The sequence below is a fragment of the Neopelma chrysocephalum genome, unplaced genomic scaffold (assembly GCF_003984885.1).
Source record: "Neopelma chrysocephalum unplaced genomic scaffold, ASM398488v2 Primary Assembly neopelma1_44, whole genome shotgun sequence".
NCBI classification, from domain to species: Eukaryota; Metazoa; Chordata; class Aves; order Passeriformes; family Pipridae; genus Neopelma; species Neopelma chrysocephalum.
In genome coordinates this window covers 8329248-8350026 of record NW_020897703.1, presented here as the reverse complement: position 1 = coordinate 8350026, position 20779 = coordinate 8329248, and the positions used below count along the sequence as shown (strand labels likewise).

The window sequence follows — 20779 nt, the reverse complement described above, 5'->3', positions numbered from 1 at the left end:
GTTTAACTACCTGACAATCAGGAAAAGGGTCATTTCCTCCCTTCCTGTGAAACTAATGGCTATTCATGCCTATCCTTTTGGTAAAGCTGTAATGTTTACTTATGGCTTAACTGCCCACTATATACCACAGTCAGCAACTATGGCAAAATTCTCCAGCGACACATTTAAACAAACCACTCGAGGAAGGGAGGTTTGGCTCATCTAGGCAGGTCCACATCCTCTTTCTATGCTGATATTAAAGATCTGAAATATTTCATGTATAATTCCTCAAAGAAATGCAGCAATTTTGCAGAAGACAAAATCCTTCATCTATAACTTTAGTCAGGTCAAAACACAAGCATATAAATGAATTGATATATGTGTATATATGTATGTATATACATACCAGTTCAAGCAGCAGCACTTCATGTAACTCCTGCAAAAATACAGTCAGTAGGGCATTGCATTATGTGAAATAATTAATATTAAACAATAATTTAGTGCATTATATATTTTTTTTTATAAAGAATGACACTCAGAAAAAATACTATTAGAAATAGGCTTCCCCCCCACGATTTTCCTTTTATACTTGCATTTTTCTTGATTTTCCACTAATAAGTAGGAATTATTTTCTACATAACTTTCAGACCACAGCTATTGAAATTCTATATTCATATGACAATAAAATAAGAGATTATACCTGCCATTTAGATAACACTTGAAATCACTGGAATTTTCAGAGGGTATCTTGACAATGAAACTTCTGATATGTCATTGTGTGTTTAAGATTATAGTCATTGAATAGCTAAACAGCCAACTTGACAGCACTATTTTTCCATTTTAGCCGAAGTGCTGTCTCCTCCCATACAAAGGAATGCCAGTGTTTGGAAAAATAATTTCAGAGAGATCTACACAGATTAGAGAAACGAAAATAAGGCTATGCAAATTATAGCTATTTCACTACGTATTTCACAAAGTATTTTCATATTTTTAGTACTGATATAGGGATTAACCAACCTGCACTTTTTCACCTCACACAAATTGCCAGGAACTACAGAGCTACCTAGATAGGTCTGAGGAATGAAGCCAGAATTTAATATCATGCATCTTGTATTGAGTCAGGTGTCTCAAAATCTGCCCAAAGCCTTGCTAGTCTATGTTCAGAGAAACCCAAAGCACAGAGATAAACCTGAGCCACACCTCTTCAGGATTTTAGCTGTCTCCACCCACTCAGGATCCAAGTCACCAGCATAATTGCCTACACCTATTCTTACAACCAACAGAGATCTTATTTTCTATTTCAAGTGTAAAGTCTGGAGATTCAGTTATCCATCTTTTATGTAATAGGTGTTTGGACTAAAGACCCAAATCCACAGTACAAATAGGATTACATCATGGTGCTATATACAATGGACACAGCTTGGTGACCCAAGGTGTTTAAGTCTCTCATTCTGTATTCATCTAATAACAACTCACAGCTAAGTTCTTGAAGATTGTTAAGATTAATAAAAATGCATAAAACAAGCAGATCTGCATGAAAGAGACAATTACTATTCTTCAATTAGACTATTGCTCTTGGCTACTGTGCTCACTGAGACACAGCTGGTCTGAAACAGTAACAAAATGCAAACCAGGAAACTGAAGAGGAGTTCTGCAAAAAATGCAGAGTAAAACTGAGGGTTGGCACAAAATCTGGGAGAGGTCCCTGAAATATATACGTTAATATGCAAGTTGCCTATACAGGACTCACGTGTGATCAAGCAAGGTTGTTCCTTTGCAGCATTACTACTCAAAATCTTAAATAAGAGAAACACCTGTGCACATGTGGATTCGTGGAGCCTGCTGATTACTCTTTACCATACTGACCAGCCATTGACATTCCTTAGGATTTATGGACATGGAAAAGAGAGAACACAGTTTTCCTTCTAAACCCCACCCAGCCCTCAGCCTCTAACGAGACAGAAGATTATAAATCCCAATAAAACCTGCTGCTTGTGATACAGGCAAAGCAAATTATTAGAAGCTCTGAAGAACACTTTGCTAATTAAGGGCTCAGCATACAAGTCAATCTTATCTCCTCCATTGCCTTCGATGAAAGCAAAACTAGCACCATCTCTAATAAATGGGCAGTGGGCTCAGAGGATGAGGCATAGGAAATCAGCCTAAGCAAAGAAACAGCTAATCCCTCCAATATTTATTTGTCAATTCTAGTTCTAATTCTTAAGCTCTATCAAGACACACAGAGGAAAATTTGAAATCCTTCTCACTTTGCAATTTATTTTTTTGGAGAAGACTATGTGACCCAAATTCAGCAGTTAGCAGGAACTTCAATATGGAATTCACATCAATGTAGAGACTAGAACTAGCATTTAGGTAAAGGATACTTAAGGGTCCCTTCTTTCAAGACAAGAGAGGGGAGATTGTGTAGAAGGGAACAGCTACTTCTTCATTTCAGGAAGAAAAACTAGCAAAGGGGAATTACACTAATTGTATGTAGCTTGGGTGCAAATCAAAAGTTAAACTTGGATTACTTCAGTATTAGAAACACAGACAATCTAACAACATAGAATAGGCTTCTGGTTTGCTGATGGACCAGAAAAAGAGAGAGGCTAAACTCTGATTGAAAGTAACAGTGTGTGAAATGCTGAAAAAACACAAAAAGTTCTTTTTCTCTCTTTTCAAATTTTTCCATGAAAAACTCTACATTTTCAAACTATGAGAGAAAGAGGCTTCTTTCAAAGGCTGATGTTTTTGCTTATCAGCATTCCTAGCCTAAAATTAAGTTTTGTCCCCGGGAAGAAAACCACAGAACTTCTCTGGTTTAACTTTCTGCTTTTTTCCTGAATAGGATAAAGAAATCTGTCTTTAAATTATTCCCAGAGTAAAGCAAAGTAGAGAGTCTGCTTGCTCGCAGATGTAACAAAATATCTTCCATGGTTTATTGTGGGAACATTAAAAAAATTTAACATGATTTAGAACAGCCAGTGCAGAGGAAAATAACACTTACTTAACTGCCTTGGGAATACATTTTGACCCCACCTTAAACTGCCTGCAGAACATGCAGTGACTCAACATAATAGTATATATATTTGCAACTCCCTAACTCCTATAAATTACACTACAGACAAGGAAGCTGCAAAAGTATTATACATTCAGGATCATCTTAAATTGATCTCTGTCCATTTAAAATCAAAAAAGTTCCATTGAAATGGATGGATACGAACATTTAATTCAGAACATTCTGAGGGGTCAAAGCAGGTTCACAACTTCTGGGAGTTTGAAAATTCTTGAAAAACAGAATTAATAACCCTCCAAGAAGCTTTGAGAAAATTATCTCTTTGTATCAGAAAGACCTTATTCCCTGCTTTACTAATGGGAATTAATATTACATATGCAAAAATGCCTTGGAGTTCCTACTATGAAAGAATGTGAGGTGGGCTAGAAGGGAGTATTAGTCATCTACCATACCTATTTAAAATACTTCAAGACTTTCACATTAGCATCTGATTAAAAAATCCACATTCCTTTTGTACCTTATCTATAATAATGAAACAAAGGACGTTTAAAACATGCTAATGAAAACACTGTGCCATGCAGATGAGACTAATTCTGTGCTGAGTGTAAGTTTATTTCAGTCATGGCATCTGACTGTGGTTAACCCAAGAACCTCTTGGTCTTTCTGTTCCCTTCAGAGCTGAAGGCTCTCAGGTTGCAGAGTTATCTTCAGCATGGGAAAATGGAGTAATTTTACAACTTTCCACTGTATCTTCCAGTATGTACATGTCAGAAATTATCATATAGTTCCAAGTAATTTGGTAATGAACAATTCTACATGAAAACTTTGCAATTCTCAGAGGCCAAACTGACTATATCAATCAGACAATTTTAAAATCAGTGTTATTTTTGAAAATAAGTATGAAACAATGGCAAAATAGAATAGAGAAATTCTAAGGAATTGTTATTTTTGAAGCTATAAAAACCTCCATGCACAACATGAAGGTCAAAGAATATCCTGCAATTCCTGAGCAGTGACCTACAGGCTACCACAAACCCACTTTCTGACCTTTCTTTGTGTCACTTCCCTAAAAAAATAGAGTTATTTCAGAGAGATGAACTGACTGAACAATCATTAACTGAAAACAGAAATTACTGTGAATGTAACAGTAAACTATTCAGCCTTTTATGATGAAAGATGTTCTCTGAGAGCAGAATGTTCTTTCAGCATTCAAACTTCTCAGCTGCTGATTTAATTTCTTTACATTTTCTTTTGGTACAGAAGGTCCTAAAAACATGTTGATTTAAGGTAATGGAGAGATTCAAAACAATTGCAGCAATGCCAAGGTATGAATTTGAAATCTAATGTAAGATCATTAGTAGCCCATATTGCAGAAACTTTCTGAAAAGACTGGATTTGGATAAATTTTGTAGACATACTGTTCAAAGTGACACACTTAGAGTTGTCTCATCAGCTGTTCCTTCTGGATGACCTGCCAGCAAATGAACAGCAACAGCAGCTCTAACAGCAATTAATAAAACACCCTGAATAATAAACCACTCTGGGATCAGCATATCCCAGAATTTTGCTCAGCACTATTATAATAAAAATCTCTGTATTCTCCAAAGTACATGTATACAGAAATATAATATAGAGAGGAATTTTAGTGAAAAAGAAATGTGTAAACTCCACAAATTCTGACAACATAAGCCTGTGAAAACACCAGCATGGCCTCTGAAGAAGAGTAAAAAACAGACAAGGTGAAGATTTGCTTCTAATAAGATATTGCAAAAAGAGTCACACTGTGAAGTGCTTCCAGTAACCTTTTAAAAATTTAAGATCCAATTATAAGAAAGTAAAATAATATTCTTTGGAGAAAATTCTTGGTACACATATTTCAAAAGTGCTTTTTTAAACACTCTCAGTTTCAAAAGATATTTGAAACTTCTTTCTTGGTCACTATCCAATCTTACTTCATTTATAACACAACTTTTTGGTTGATTAAATGATTAAGCAATTAAAATGAAAATTTAAGTTGTCAATTTTTAATCTCAAAAGGTAGTTCTGGCAAGAGAATGAAAAATAGAAAGAACAACTTTTAGATTATCCTTTAAGTTTGAGGATTAAGCTAATATCCCGCATATTGTGGATGTTTTTATTATTAACTCAGGTAAAGCTCTTATTATAAAATTTAAAAAACTGTGAGTACAAAACAAAAGTTCAGTTTTAGATAATGACAGTGTGAGCAGAATGCCCATAATAAGATTGTCGTCTTGTAAGATAGGATTCTCTTTAAAAAAAAAAAAAGAATTTTAAGAATTGTTTGTCTTTTTGGTTTGCATTTAATTCCAGTGCCATAGCAAAGTAAATAAAAGACCATTATTATTTTTAAAAAACATGTTTTTCATTCAAAAATGAGAAAAGTGCTTTTAATAGAGAAAAATCAATGTGTAATAGCACTCTGCCAAACCCGGCAAACAGTTTGAGTAAAGCAGAGCAAAGAAAACAAGAAGCTCTCTTTTGAGAAGAGGTTATTCTTGCCTTTTACACAGGTGAGGAGTTATTTTCTTTTACTTTGAAAACCTTTATTTAATAATCACAGAATTTATACTAAGGAGGAAAATTGAAATACCATAGAGAATCAGATAATTGCTCCATTAGTCTGGTATCTGATATCAGGCAGTGGCAAGCATCAAATTTTTCAGAGAAAGACAACAATTACTTCACAGTAATTAAAGGTTTTAATATAGTGCCAGGCATTATGAAACATCCATTCTACTATAAATTTGAAAAGATCCTTCTTCCCCAAGGTTACTCAGAATGTGAAGTTCTCTAAAATCTACACAGGTACTCAGACTGCCTTGAAAGTTGCAGTGCTTGTTACAATCCAGTCTAGAACTAAAAACCCATTTTTGTGAACATTTGGCAAAAGTAATCTCTGCATGGGTCAAACCCCAGACCTCAACTGCTGTCAGTCAACACTCAGCTCAAACCCTCTGTAGAACTTTACCAAAACAACAATATAAGGATAAATTAGGCTTATAACATCACAATGTAAAAAGTACACATGCAACAAACTAAAAATCTAGCCAAGAGTTTCCTGCCAGCCAGTTTTACAAACCTTGGTTTTCTTTCATCACATTCTCCCTTTCAAATCTGAACCCAGATGCTGGAAGCAATTTGAGACTCTTGAGGAAAATAGCTGTTGTCTGCATTTGTCAATTTGTCTTAATATTTTAACAGGTACACCTTTGACTTATATTTGGCTAAATAACAAATCAATGTAGAAGTAGAAAGCAAAGCAGTGAAAGGTATATGGGGCAGTTTATAGAAACTCAATAGATAAGCAAAGATACCACCAAAGAGAAAAAGTGTGAGAAAAGTCAGACCAGGAGAGAGAATAATTTTTAAAGGGGAAAGGAAGTTTGTCAGCCCTACTCAGTGTTCATGTACATAGGTGAGGAGTAGTTTCCTAGGGGGGAAGAGGAGACTGAGGTAAAGGAGTATCTCTCAGTATCTTAACTGAGTTTGAATCAAGGTGCAACCTCAAGTTCATAAATACAGAAAGAGCTGAAAGCCAAGAAATACTTGGCAACACAAGCCACTTTGAGTGGCAGTCCAAGACATAGAATATTACATTCTATCCTTGCAAAAATATTCAGGAACATTTTGAGGAGAAGTTATATGGCATCATAAGACAGACTGTATAGTGCTTTGTCTTTGCTAAGAAGGACTTCTGTTCTACATTAGCCATTCTGGAAAAGAAACATCAGTGCCTCAGCTATGTAACTAAGCTTACTTTGTTTCAACAAGTTACGAAGGGTTAGCCGAGCCACAGAAAATCACTAAGCCTATTGTAAACCACCATAAAATTAAACTATTTTAACCTCAGATAACATGTCTATATATGTGTTTGCCACATGTTTAAACAATGCAGCTGTGCTGACATGCAATAATTTGGGCACGTGCCTGAGCCTTCATGCATGTAAATGTTCTCCACAGAAAGTTGCTGTTTTTCCAAGTTGTGTATTATAATAACAAAATATCACCAGGCAACTTTAGTCCTATAATAATAATTTTTGAGCAATAAAGATATATTCATACCTCTGCACATATTAAAAGAATTCAACAGCAACTAAATTCAGCCCTCCTAAAGAGAAGCCTTCTCCTGCTCATCTGTCATTTGAGATTTGTGTTCAATTACTTTTTGAGCGTGGGTGGACATTTCTAAGCTATGGTTTCATAACCACAGAACAGCCTCTCTAAATTTTCGATATTAAGGCTCATTTAAGATTGTTTTCCCCCCATTGCACAATCCAAGCCTGTATCTGCACCTGTCTTCACACATAAGGGTGTTGTGTTGACTTGGTGTCTGCCCAGATCGCTTAAAAATTCCTGCTGCTTCAGCATAACGAGAGAAATATGCAATAGCTGGTTTCCCACGGGAGATTAGATAAACGTTCAAAAACCTACAGCTGAAAATAAGAGAACCCGAGCTAACATCGCATTCTCAAGCCCACTTATAAGAAAAGCTGATCTGGCATCATTAACTCTGATGAAGTCAGACTGTAACTTTCTGATAAACCCTACCTAAACAAGGCACACCGTGAAAAACAAGCTACTTTTAACGGCTGAAAATTAAAAAAAAGGGTAAACTCTACAGCCTGCTCTCAAGCACATGGAATAATACATTTTGAACGAGAAAACAACTATTACAATTGTTGAAGTGAAACTTAGCTAAGAGGTTACTTCCCAACCAGAATCACTGCGGCTGACAAAAAGACGCCGCCCCGCAGTGTTCTGAAGGAACTGGGGCTTTTCGGGCTCGGTGTGAACCGCGCTAACAGATGGCACGGCACCAGGAGCTCCGGCGGGCGGAGCTGGGCGCTCCGGGCGGGAGGAGCCCGCGCTGCCCAGGGAGCGGCTGCGCGGGAACCCGTGGCTCCCGCCATTCCCTTCGCGGGGCGCGGCTCGCCGACCCGGAGCAGGAAGCATAGGATGGCGTCCCTTGACCCCAGCGCGACACCGAAGAGCTAACGGGGAGTGATGGAGGTGAGACGGCACTGGGAAGGGAGGGACCGGGAGCAGCCCAGGGAGCGGTTGGGCTGCGCGCGCGCGTCCGCCTCAGCGTCCCCTCAGCGCTCCCTCAGCGCTCGGCGGGTCCCGGCGGGCGGGGCAGCCCCGGGCACGGCCGGGCACGGCCCCGGCCCCTCCGCACCACCCGGCCCCGCGGGCTCCCTGCGGCTCCGCCCCGCTGGCGGCGGCCGGGCGGGACACGGGGCGAGGCGAGGCGGGCACGGCGCGGCGGGGCCGGGACCCCGGGCCGGTGCGGTGCGGCCGTGGGGCAAAGGCCGTTCCTGGAATGAGTTACAGGCTCCCTGTTTGTGGTGGTGCTGTGGGACGGCAAGTCACTTTGTTTAGGGGAGAGTTTTCCCCTGGTTCTCCCTCTGCCTGCCCAGCACAGTCGCTCGCAGGTGAAGGGGCGTTACAGGCTTTCGTGAGGCGTTTTTCGAGGAGCAGTTTTGGTTGGCTTTTTACCCTTTTTATGTTACCTGTTGCAGTGCAAGAGTGACGCTGTCTGGAGAGTTTATCTGATGCCTTTGATACTGAGATACTATCATAACCACTGCTTTTGTTTTGGTTTTGGGTTTTTTTTTTTGTTTTGGTTTGAGTGTGGGGGTTTTTTTTAATGTGTACATTTCATGCTTTTTGGTTGCCTTTTTGTGGATTTTTCTTTTTAAATATGATTATCTGAGGTATTTCATTCTTTGGCTGCTGTACGCAGTGTAATTCAGTAAAACCAGAATGAAGCACTGATGTTGGAAACAGCTGCTAAAGTAACCTGGATAGAAATTTACCAAATCAAACACTTCTGTGTCTATCCAGTTGTTTCTACATTTGTTAAAATTTATAGCATGTTTTTTTGGTGAAGAAATGGTTAAGCTAAGTTTCGAACAAATATAATTTACTTTTTTAATCCAACAGTTTATGATATTTATAGGGGAAAGTATCTCAACTAATGTAGAATTTTGCAGTCTTTGCCTGGACATCTGAAAAATCATTTGTGAATTTATAGCTGTAGTTTCTGTTTTGAAAAAGTAAGGATTACAGTTAGGCTGTCCAGATTTTGGCAAATTAAATAAGGCATCTACATAACAGACTTCCTTCACATTACTGTCTTGTGGTTTGAACTTGACTTCAGATGGTAAGCAAGATGTGTATAGAGTTCAGACTTATTTCTTTTTCCTGTATGCTAGTGTTCTTAAAAAAAACTGATATAAGGAAAAGAAGTTTTCTTCTATTGGCAGCTTTGTACGAGAGGAGAATATCCCTGAAAGATCTTCCTCTGATGTTTTTCTGTCAGTTACTAAGCAATAGCTGGGCATTTACAACTTTTACCTAGCACAATCCCCCTCCAGGTGAGAAAATCTGGTCCATTGAATCTCCTTGAACTGTAAAAAGATGACAAGGAGATCCAGACTGGAGTAGTTCAGTATAGTTATTTTCATAGTCCTGTCCTGTTTAAAGTTACTTTTCTCCTAGCTCAGTTTAAATGTGCGTTGTACTTGCAGCTGAGTGAACTCTCAGTAGCACACCACCATTGAAATTAGTCCTTGAAATAAGAAAGTAACAAGCTGTCTTAGTTATCCTCCAGCACATTGCAGTTCCCACTGCCTGGCGTCTCGGAGATGAAATCAGACATTTGTATATCAGGTGCTTTAATCCCCTTTTGGGGCAGTGGATGGAGATGAGTGGTAGTGGAGCCACTTCTGGCTGTGGAACTGCTGTCTGACTGCCCTGTCTGTGCCTCCTCTGTGGTTCCTGTGCTCTTGCCACACTTTTTGCTTTGTCATAAGATTATGTGTGCACAGTAAGACTTAAAAAATTGATAAGTTGACCTCAAGCGCATAGAACAAGTTATTTTACATAAAACATCATTCGTGAAAGATAGTCTTCTGTGTTTTTCCTTTACTTTCTTTTGGATCCTGGCTGTGTGTAGGACACATAACAGGACGGCTGAGATAAGTTGTTCTATCAATATGGCTTTTCTCAGTTGCCTGATGAAAAGGCTTATAAGAACAACTGGGGTTTCTTGCTTATTTGTTTTTTTAATATTATTACATAAATTGATACACTGTGGGGAGGAGAATGAGTCTGGTGTTTCGGTTGTGTGGATTGTTTTGTGGTTTTGGGGGGGTGTGTGTTTAAAGTTGAGCTACTGTGATATTCCTTCTGACCATAACTGCTATAACAACCTGGGTATTTTATAATCAGCAATTCATAGTCTGGGAAAGAACAAAACAAGTTTAAAGAAAACAAGTAACAAACCACACATCTGTCAAGCTTGATGGTATGTAGCCTCATATAGGAGCAACTTTTCTGCATATACAAGAACAAAAAATGAGAAGGGAAGGAATGAGTCTTGTTAAGACAGTTTATAAAAGATAAAAAATAAAAGTGGTTGATTTGAAACTTTGTTATCACATAATTACAGAAATGGTAAGCGAAGAGCAGATCTTGGACTTGCTAAGCCCTGAGTTTGGAAGCAGGATATGATGATGCTAGTGACAGTGATTGTGCAAGTTACTGTAGCCTTTCTGTTTTCCTGTCTGTTATGCTAATGATAATACTTCATTGAGTATATAATAGTTAAATTATAAAATGTTTTGAACACCCATTCTACTGTGATATTATGCACTATCTAACTAGCTCATGTAACATAAGCAAAATAAGACATGGTTTTTCTGAGCAGTTTCATGAATGATCTACAAAATAGATTCATTGCAGTTTGGTTAGTATTAAGGAATTTGTTTTCTGTTATTGTAGCAGTATACTTTATTTCACGAGTGCTAGCATCCAAAATGACAATAATGTTTAATACATGGGGGCTGCAAGGAAGAAAGAAGGAACGAAGTTATTCCAGAAGGAGTGTTTAACATTAATGTAGGAAAGACTGTCAAAACGACTTCCATATTAAACAGAAGAATGTACTGCAGACTTCAGAAAGATTTATCCACTTTATTGACTGACATGTTTGCAAAGTGATACAGAAAAATTTACATGCCTTAGGGCATGGAAAACATGCATTATTAACTCTGATTTAAAAGGCTCTTTAACTTCCTTGTTGCCAGATGGGATGAAAAAAACCCCTGTCCTGCACTGCAAATGGCCTCCTGTTCAACACTGATTGTTTGCTAGTCTGGAGTCAGCTTTGGTGGATGAAGAAGGCTGGTGAGTCTAAGGTACGTAGATTCTGTGCTTCCATTCCATAATGTAAAGGGACTGTGTGACACTCGGAAGCCCTTTGGGTTTGGATGCCGTAAAGCATGTAAACACATGTTGCTGCAGTCATATTTTAATTAAAAATTGTGAGTTTCGAACTTGAGTTGCAGATCTTTCAATCAATCAGGATTGCTTTTCCAGCCTGGATGATTATGTTGTGTGGTGTAGGTCTTTCCTGTATGGTTTTTATTAGCATATATCTCTTAATTGTAAAAGCAACTTAGGAAATTAAGTAATTAAATTAATTTGACAAGGTTATTGCTTAATAACTTATCATAGTCTGGGCTGTGTTCATAAGTATAGTATTTGACTTCATTAATTAGATCAGAAGTTAGGCCCTTCTGGCAAAGCTAACATTACAAAAGCTAGCAATGCTAACATTGTTAGATGTAATATTAATTATTATTATAACTCAGGTTTTTTTGTTTTTTGCTTGCAGATGTTTGACAGAATCAGACGATCTGATGAAGCTTCTGCTTCTTCAGCACAGGGTGAGAAGTTCAAAGTAGATGTTTTTGACATAGTTACTCTTAAAAAAAAAATTATCAGTATAAGCATTAGATTACCTTGTATTGCATAATTTGATTTCCTAAATTCCATTATGGAACTTGGATGGAAGGACTGACTCCTGAATAATCCAAAGAGTTTCCATGTAGCTGTAATTGTCTTGTCCTGTTATAAGCTGTTTAATACATGTTACATTTTATCTCATTGATCACAGATGTAGGAATACCAATGTAGATTGCCTAGTCTTGAACCCAGACAAATCAGTAGAAAAATTCACACTCATCTCAGCCATGAAAGAGTGAAGCTCTTGGATGGACTTTGAGAACAAAAGGATTCTTGAACTTACTAAACTTTTTACCTTCCTTTAGAATAGTAATTTTGACAAATGCAATGTAAGAGAAGTAGCTAGTTGCAGGTAAACTATCTCCATTTCTTTGATATTCTGTTGCTTTTTGTGTTTTGTTTTGTATATGTGTTTGGTTGTTTTATTTTTTGGTTGTTTTGGTTTTGTTTTTCTGTAGGAATCCAAAGACATGGTGCTGAAGGCTCTCTACGACAGGACAGCAGTAGCAGGTAAGTTAGGTAATGATCTGACTGGTATCTAGCTTAATGCTTACCAAGGTAAACTGGCAAGAATCTGCTTTTCAGCCTTATCTGTTGTCTTGTATAAAAGATGACAGTGAGGCACAATAAGCTTGTGATGGAGGTCCTCTGTATCTTATACCAAACACTATTAAAATTTGTGGGGAAAGTACACTGTAGTGCCCAAAACTAATGTATGAGTGTCAGGCATCTTCGGTATTTTTTTTTCCAAAATACTAAGAAATAGAAGAATGAGAAGATGACTCTGCCTTTTCCGTAGAGGCAGTTCTTTTCAAATTTCAACCCACTGTGCCTTCAAGCTGTTATTCTTTGTTCTGCATTTAAGAAAAGTTTCTCCAGTGAAATTTGCTTGGGAATACCTTAAAATACATAGTCCTAATTGTCATTGCAATTCTGAAATAGAAACATTTATCTTGCAAGTTTGTTCCATCGCTGTGGTAAGATAGGTATTTAGGATTTCCACATTAAGGACATGCATTAAATAACCCAACATGTCTTGGTAATATTACGCGCTTCTTTCAGTTCACAAGCAAGAGGGCAAGAACATGCTTGGCCTGGAGTATCCACTGTGCAAAGTAGACAAGGGTACTGCAACTGTTGCCACGTACACTACAGTAATCTGGAACAGGTGAGATGGCTTCTGCACAATTCAGCAACAGATAGCAAGGAGTACCAAAAGGCTTTATCAGCTTTTAAAATATCAGCTGCTACACTGAATAACTAATACTGAGTGAAAAATAAGCAGTTTGAATTGCAAAATGTGTGCACTGAGAAAAAGATACCCTTCTTGTCTGTTACCTGTTAAAAAGATGCTGGTGAAGTGGCATGGCTGCTACAGTCTTCTTTTCTGAAGCAGTGCACTGCTGTGCATTGCATCCATTACATTTATTTCAATGTCTTTAGTCTTGAGTTCTGTATGTATTGTAAATTATTAAGGTTATAGTAATATGTTTGATATCAAGGCTAAAGACATTTGATCAACTATTTTCTGTTCTTTAGCTGTATCAGTCTCTTGTCTTTTAGATTTTTTAATTAGAAAGTAGAAGCCTATTTAATCTTCTACACTTATGAAAATCCTTGTTAATTAGAGTGAATTATAGAATGTTTACTCATATGAAGTTCAAGAATATTTTGTCATCTATAGAAACATTTAGTGTATTTGTTCTAATTAAGAGACCTGTGAGCAGCTGTGAGATTTGTGAGAGCATTTGTACTACTTACAAGAGATTTGTCAGCACCTATCAGAATCATTAACTTAAGTTCCAACTCAGAAAGATATTTCAATACATTTTAGTATTATTTGAGATTTCCTAAGCACGCTTAAAAATCTCTATTAATCAAGGCTGTAAAGTAGAAAAGGCTGAAGACTTTTCTTTTTATTTAAATATTTTCATAGCAAAGATTTAACCTGGGAAGTAATTTTTAGGAATAGGCCAATGTGTTCACAGTAGTATTAGACTAATCTTCTGTTTTATCTTTCACCAGCATGTTTTCAGCTCCCAGCACAGACATTTTACCACATACTGTAGGAATCGTACAGGTACCAGTAGCTTGATGGAGCGTTTCCTGCAAGATGTTTTACAGCATCATCCTCACAGATACCATGACAACAGGTATAATACAGATGGCTTTTTTTTTTTTAGTGTATGTTGTTCAAATGCATGTATTACAAATTCCTGTTTCTTTTATACTGCTGACCAGTAAATTTTGCCCATTTGAGTTGAAACTTTTTCAATGAAGACAATTTAGAAAAAAGTGTACTTAGATAAACATCATGCAAGTGTATTGCTTTTGTGTTGTCTCTTCACTTTTAAACTTTTTCACTACTTAAGGATTTGGGACAACACTACTGATAGCATTTAAATGTGAAGACCTAAAAAAAGGTGGAGTGTATGGGTCAACAGGTGTAATGGCAGACTGTACAATCTCATATACATTTACAAATTCTTATAATTTGAGCTTTATATATTTTATTATAAATGTTATTATTCCGGGCTTAATATATATGTTTAGCAGTGGATTTTATGGTATGTTTTGAAAGAGTTCATTATTTTCATTTGTTGTTTGTGAATAACTTCAGGTAAATATTTACATGTTTATTTTATCATCCTTGCAGTTCACATGTTCAGTTAATACTTGAATTACATTAATTGGCCAATTAATTAATGCTCAGATTTTGAAAAGTGTTCTCTTTATTTATCGTGTGCATGTTTTAAGAGTGATAAGAGGGTCAATGTGTTAGGTTTTTCTCTGTAGATGAAGGAAAATAAATCTCATTCTAGAAGAATGAGGTAGAATAGAAGGGTATTTTGTCTGAACGCAGTCATATTGATATTATCAGGGATGTGACAAAATAAGTTAATATGCATGTCTATGCCAAAATAGCCCAGGGCATATACACATCACTACAAATAAATAAATTAATCCTTCCATCTTCAATAAATAAATTCAAACCCAACCTCTTAAGAACATCCACAATTTTTTGCCATGGAGAAAATATAAGATTTGCTTTAAGGCAACATCCAAATGAAAAAAGCCCTCTCTTGAGGTGTCACTAATACAAGGTTATTCCTTTGGTGATGAAACCTACTAACTAGGAAAAACAAGCTACCCATGTTCCTCTAAGTGGTTGGAAGAAGGAATGGAATGAGAAAAATAATGTACAAAATCTAGATGAAGTTGGAGGAAGAAGAGGGAAGAGTAATCCCAAATCTAGACAGAGTTTGGAGGAAGAAAAGCAAAGATGGAAAAGCGAGCGTGAATAGATTTATGTTGTGGTCCTGCTCTGAAAAAAAAGTCATGGTCTTAACTGATATCTGAGGTAAGAATTGGATTCTCTTCTTTCACATTAAAACTTTTGGATTAATATACAGTTTACGCTCAGTTCTTTAAATAACTGGTTTTACTATTTAGCTGAATTCACACAAGGGATCTTTAGAGTGTCATTTTAAAAGATTATGGAAATATTTCTGAGTCTTGATTTGTTTTGCAGAATCAGTATACCTAGTAGTTATGTGGAAAAATTCATCAGAGCTTTGCCTTATACTGAATTTCAAAGGATATTGTTGTTCTGTCCCTCCCCCAGTAAAAAAAACAAACTAAACCAAAACCAGATACACACAAACTTCCAAATCATTCCTTCCTCCAAACTCTTGGTGTATAAGTTTTTTACATAAAGAAATAATACTGAGCATTTAAGAGAGTAAATCTTCCCTCTGCTTTTGGGGGTAATTTGTAGCAAAACTGTCAGAAGTACCTAGTTGTATAAAACTGTAGTTCTGTTTCCTCCACCCCAGAGACATTTGCTTGTAAGTTATTTTTGAAAAGTGAATGTAGGTTGTTAACTGAGCTATAAACCTATAAATTTGTTATATTTTATTTATATCAAAATCCATTTAGTCCTATATTGAGTCTTTCAGGAGTGTCCAGATTCCAGGTGTTTCACACAAAGATGGAAGAACTTTTAAGTGAGAAAGTTAAAGAATTATTTTTACTGCCTTTGACCTTCCCCTTAGGTCCTGTGTCAGAGCTTAGGTGGCCAAGAATTCATGTAGCAGTAGGGCACAGCAGTTCAGTTGGCAGGCATTGTTTGATCATCTAATGTATTTGATTACTTTGCATTTACATAGTAATAGAAATAATCCTCTTTTTAATGTTTCATTATATGAAGTTTCTCTTGCTCAATCAGTCCTATAACCCTGAGCTGTATGTACTCTGAGTTATATAACTAAGGAAATTCCTGTGCAATGAAATTTATTCATGATACTTCCGTTAGCTGATGTCTGACATTTATTAAGATAAGCATCCATTTGTGTCTCACAAAGTCTCATTATAACTTTCAAATGAAACATGATATTCTTTTCTTCGGTTATATTTACTTATTTTTAAAATTATTTTAATTGGATTTGCCCAGCTGCTACATAACAAAGCCTTGTGGGTTCCTGTGTTGCATAAGAGAAATAGTCGTTATCTGTCAGTTGTGTTAATTCTACAAGACACAAACCCTTGTATTTGAGGCAGTCCTAAAGACAGAACTGCCAGTTACAGAATATGTAAAAATCTGTTGTCACAGTGGGGCTGAACAATCATAACTTGGCTTCTTACAGAAGTGAGTCAGAAGCTGTGGTATGTCTGTGAGAAACAGTAAGCATGGAATTCCTTGGCAACATGTGCAGGGTTCCTATCAGGCAGCCACGTTTTGTAGGGAAAAGGGCATTTATACTCAATAGCAGTTTTATACTGTGTTGTATTATTATGTTCAGTTTCTCTACAAAAGAATTTTTTCAATTTCTCAATTTTAATTAATGATAGTATGACCAGTGAAATAACCTCTTTATAGTCTACAAGTTCAAACAAAGGAAATACCTTTACATTTTCTTCCTTTGCCGTATTAATAAAATTATCATAATCTATGTTTGACCATTCTTAATTGATGGTGGCGTGAAGAGGGTAACAGACTAATGGCCAAATTAGCTTTGTGGAACATTCCCCCTTCCCTCTTCATAATTTTTTAAAATTCACGATCTTTGCTAATGTAGCAGAGCTGGTAATTTGAGTTTGTTTGTTAGAAGTGATGCACTCTAGGTAATTACTCTTAAACCCCCCCCATTGCTATTGTTTGAAAAATCTTAAGTATGTTTACAGTATTTATATAGGCTGATTTTTTTTTTTCCCTCTCCTCCCTTTTAGACCAACATATGATGACATGCCACTCCCCAGCACTCTGGAGGCTCCTAGGATTTCTTGCCTGTCCCCAATAGAGATGCAGAAAAAAAGAAACAGTGACACACAGGATACTTCCAGCAAAGACAAGGAGTCCATTGGTGAAATACACTCTTCTGCTCCATGCCTGTCTCGTGAGGGCACAAAGAAAACTTTTGTAACACAAGCAGCTTTTCAAAAACGAGAAAGAGGCCAGGAGCGTGTTCCAGGAATATCCCAGCAGTCTGTTGGCATCTGTAGCGATAAGAAATGGGTTGCTCTGAAAAATGCAAATCATAGCCATGAAGGTCAGTTTACAGCTGTGAGCCCCGTACCTCAGCAATTTTCCATCAGTCCTATAATCCACAGTTCTTCTGTTAATCCTAAAACAGGAAAAAATGTTAGGGATTTGGCAGCGTCAAATCTGTTTCTCCGTAGTGGGTGTGATGAAAGGGCAACGAAGACCTGCAGTAGTGATGTGTTATTGAACCCATGCTTGAATCCTGCTCCAGCACTGGCTCACCCAAAATGCCCTTCAGTTTCTCATCAGAATCCTACATGCAGCCACAGCAATTCTTTATTTATTACCTCAGGTCAATCTCTCTCAAAGCGAGATAGTTTACGAACTCAGGATGAAACTTTGGTGTCTGATCTCCATCTCAGGGATACTGTGGGTATCAGCAGCTCCCTAGATCTTGGGACATCCCCACAATTAGCAAGATGCAAAAACGTGAAGACAAACAGAGATGATGGAAGTTCAGTGGATGAAACTATTGAAGATGTAATTTTGAAATACTGCCATGAAACTACATCTGAAGAAATTTATATCACAGAAGAGAATAATCCCTGTTTAACTTTTTCATCACTTCTGGACCATACTAATTTAGAGGGCTCTGAAATGAGTTTTGACTGTGATGCACCAATACAGGCAGGAACAGACTTACCCAAGGCAGCTATAAAAGATATAGAATTCCTAAAAGAGGTCCAAGTAAGTTTGCAAGATAAAGACTACGGAACACAGCTCTGCTCTGTTTTAAAAACTGAGTCAGTAGAGAAAACAGAAGCAGTGAAACAGGATGTCATAGTTCATACTGAAGAACCAGTTCTTCCAGCTCTGCCTCATGTGCCTCCTTCTTTTGTGGGAAAGACTTGGTCTCAAATAATGTATGAAGATGATATAAAAATTGAAGAACTTGTGCGTGATTTCAAGGAGGGTCGTTTTCGCTGCTACTTTGACAGTGAATCATCAGCCAACTGTACAGGGAAGAGAATGAAGAAAAAAAAGCAGAAGGATGAAAAAAGGATCAATGTTATTGAGGGTAACAGAACAGAAAGTGCATCAGTTAAAGCATTGCCAGAATTTAATGATGCTTTAAGTGGTGGCTCTGATTTTGATAACCCATCTTTAGCCTCAGATACACTATGCAAACCACAAATACTTAAAATGCCTAGGAAAAGGACATGGCGCCTTGCTTCAAGATGCCAGGTGGTTAAAGTCAGCCACGGCACCCAAACAAGTCTACTGAACTACCCTGTAGCAAAAAAGAAGATGTGTAGAAGAGAATCTGATCCAGCTGATCAGAAAGCAAGCATCACATGGTTGGAGAATGAAAAAACTCCAAACATGAAAACTAGACTATGTGCCCTTAAACTTCCAGAGTCCTACAGCAAGATTATGAGTCCTGTACAACCCAAGACAGTGGTGTATGTACTCTCATGCCCAGAGGTAAAACAGTGTAAAGGTAAACCTGTAGATACTTCCAAAATGAGGAAAAATCGAAACTCCGCAGATAGCAAGGACTCTGTAAGGTATAAATACAAACAGTGTTCTTTCAAGTATTATGACCCACTGACAAATCGAATTCTGAAAACACCTCCGAAGAGTACAGTTGGAGAAAAGGCCAAAAAGCCCTCCCACGTTCGACAGCTTTTCAGAAGCCTCAACTTTGATGCAAACATGAAAAAACTAGCGGATGCACAGAAAGAAAGCATGCCATCAAAGTCACTCAATTGGTCAGACTACTATAGTTCATCTTCAGCATCTTTCCTGACAGATCCAGATAAAGGGAATGATGCAGCCTCAAGTCAAAAGGCAGATGGATCTTCTGTTTCCACAGAAAGAACAGATTGTCTTGCGTCTAGTCACTCTGAGAACTCTTTTAAACACTTGATCATTTCACCTTTGAACTCTGTGGTAGAAGGAGATTGTAGATTAATTCCGTTTAATAGAATTACCAAAACTCCTCTGACCTCCATCAGGAGTGAGTGGTTAGAGAGGGAGAATCCAAAGGCAATATGGAAGAGAAAAGAAGGCACTAATAAAGAACCAGTTTTTTCCAGAAAGGCTTCAGGATCTAAATCTGTCACATGTACTGTTGGGAGGAGAGGAAACAGAGTAACCGCAGGCAAACAGACTTCCCGAACTAAAAAACAGCAAAAAGAGGGGTTGAGAAGACAACTTCATCCTCGTGCCCAGAAATCTGCTTTCTCCATCCATAGGTGCCAGACAAGGAAGAATACAGTGGGAAAGCACCCTAAGAAAGAAAAGCCTGATGCTAAAAAATTAAAGGTGAGGAGTAAACCAAAAAGGGCCTTTCTGAGCTCAACAGTTGTAACAGGGATTCCTGTAAAGAGGCAGAAAGTCACATCAGAGTCTTTTCCCAAGAAACCAGAGCAAGCTTCCTCCAAAGTCAGGAACTGGGGAGTAAGTGGAGATAGGGGTCATCCTAGCACTGTGAACCGACCCTCTCGAAGAACAACTGCTGTACCGTTACTTCGAAACTGTCTTGTTCTGCCAGGTGAGAGCTAGCTACCAAAAGAACTTTTTTTTTTCTTTTTTTATAGCCAGCACCTGGAAAAAGGAAAGGGGAAAAAAGGAGGTCGTGGACAACACAGTTGAAGTGCTAGAGCTCCAGAAAGTGCAAAGCCAGTCTAATGTGAAACAAATACAACTGTAAACTCGGCTCTTGTTCCTGGAATGTGGGGACATAATGTATTGCACTGTTCTGCTGTGTAAAGCTGCAGAAGTTGTAGATTTGAGTTAAAAGCACTTAGAATCCTATTTACTAGACTTCACCTGTACATCAGCAAAATGACCTTGAATAGTATCATATTGGTTTTATGGTATTATCAGTGCGTGACAGTGCACTATAATAAGGTAATTTAGAAGCTGTGTTAATTAATTGTGCCTAATTTAATTTCTTCACATAATTCTAAAGTGCAAAAAATGACTTGGTTGTTATGCTAGAAATTAAATGAAGATACATGAATTTGGGCTGAATTCTGTGTATGTATTTTGTGTTTGTGTATATGTGCACCTTCTTCAACACGTAATATATACTTGCCTGTGGAATGGCATTAAAATTAATACAGTATGATACAATTCAGATCAATTCAGTGCTTTCTTGAAATGAAATGTAATTTTACACATTTTTGTATTGACTTTTTTCCTGAAACCATGTCCAAAGCAGTTGTTTTGAACAAAAAGTCACTGTGGGTTCTCATCAAGCAATAATGGACCATGTTGGTAAGGAAATATGTCTCTTTAGGGAACTGTTCAAATGGTGGTGGCTAAAGTGAAATTTCAAATTCCAAAAGAAATATAGGCTTAGATTTGGGGGTTTTTTGTTTGTTTTTTAGTAGCTTATTGATAAAGTTTATAGGTGAATTTCACATTCCTTGGTGGGGGGAATGGAAAAGTAATAATGCAAA

At 37.4% G+C, this 20779-nt stretch overlaps 1 protein-coding gene and 1 long non-coding RNA gene across 5 annotated transcripts in view; one reads left to right on the top strand and one right to left on the bottom strand.

The window, feature by feature from the left end:
* The window catches only part of ZDBF2 (zinc finger DBF-type containing 2), a 23995-nt gene extending 3216 nt beyond the window's left edge, over window positions 1-20779 (top strand). The window contains exons 1-8 of one of the 4 annotated variants that reach the window (XM_027678339.1): window positions 7913-8026; window positions 11107-11217; window positions 11697-11748; window positions 12286-12337; window positions 12890-12995; window positions 13853-13980; window positions 17057-19637; window positions 19913-20779. In XM_027678339.1, the coding sequence (XP_027534140.1) occupies window positions 11194-11217; window positions 11697-11748; window positions 12286-12337; window positions 12890-12995; window positions 13853-13980; window positions 17057-19637; window positions 19913-19975 (3006 nt within the window). In that variant the 5' untranslated portion in view covers window positions 7913-8026; window positions 11107-11193 and the 3' untranslated portion in view covers window positions 19976-20779. Of the gene's footprint in view, window positions 1-7912; window positions 8027-11106; window positions 11218-11696; window positions 11749-12285; window positions 12338-12889; window positions 12996-13852; window positions 13981-14964; window positions 15189-17056 lie in introns of those variants that run through there. The other 3 variants (XM_027678337.1, XM_027678338.1, XM_027678340.1) reach the window with 3 other exon arrangements.
* On the bottom strand, window positions 384-7794 carry LOC113965241. Its single transcript, XR_003533481.1, has 3 exons — window positions 6096-7794; window positions 680-887; window positions 384-415 (listed from the first exon to the last, which is right to left on the bottom strand). It is a non-coding gene; the product is annotated as an uncharacterized LOC113965241 (long non-coding RNA).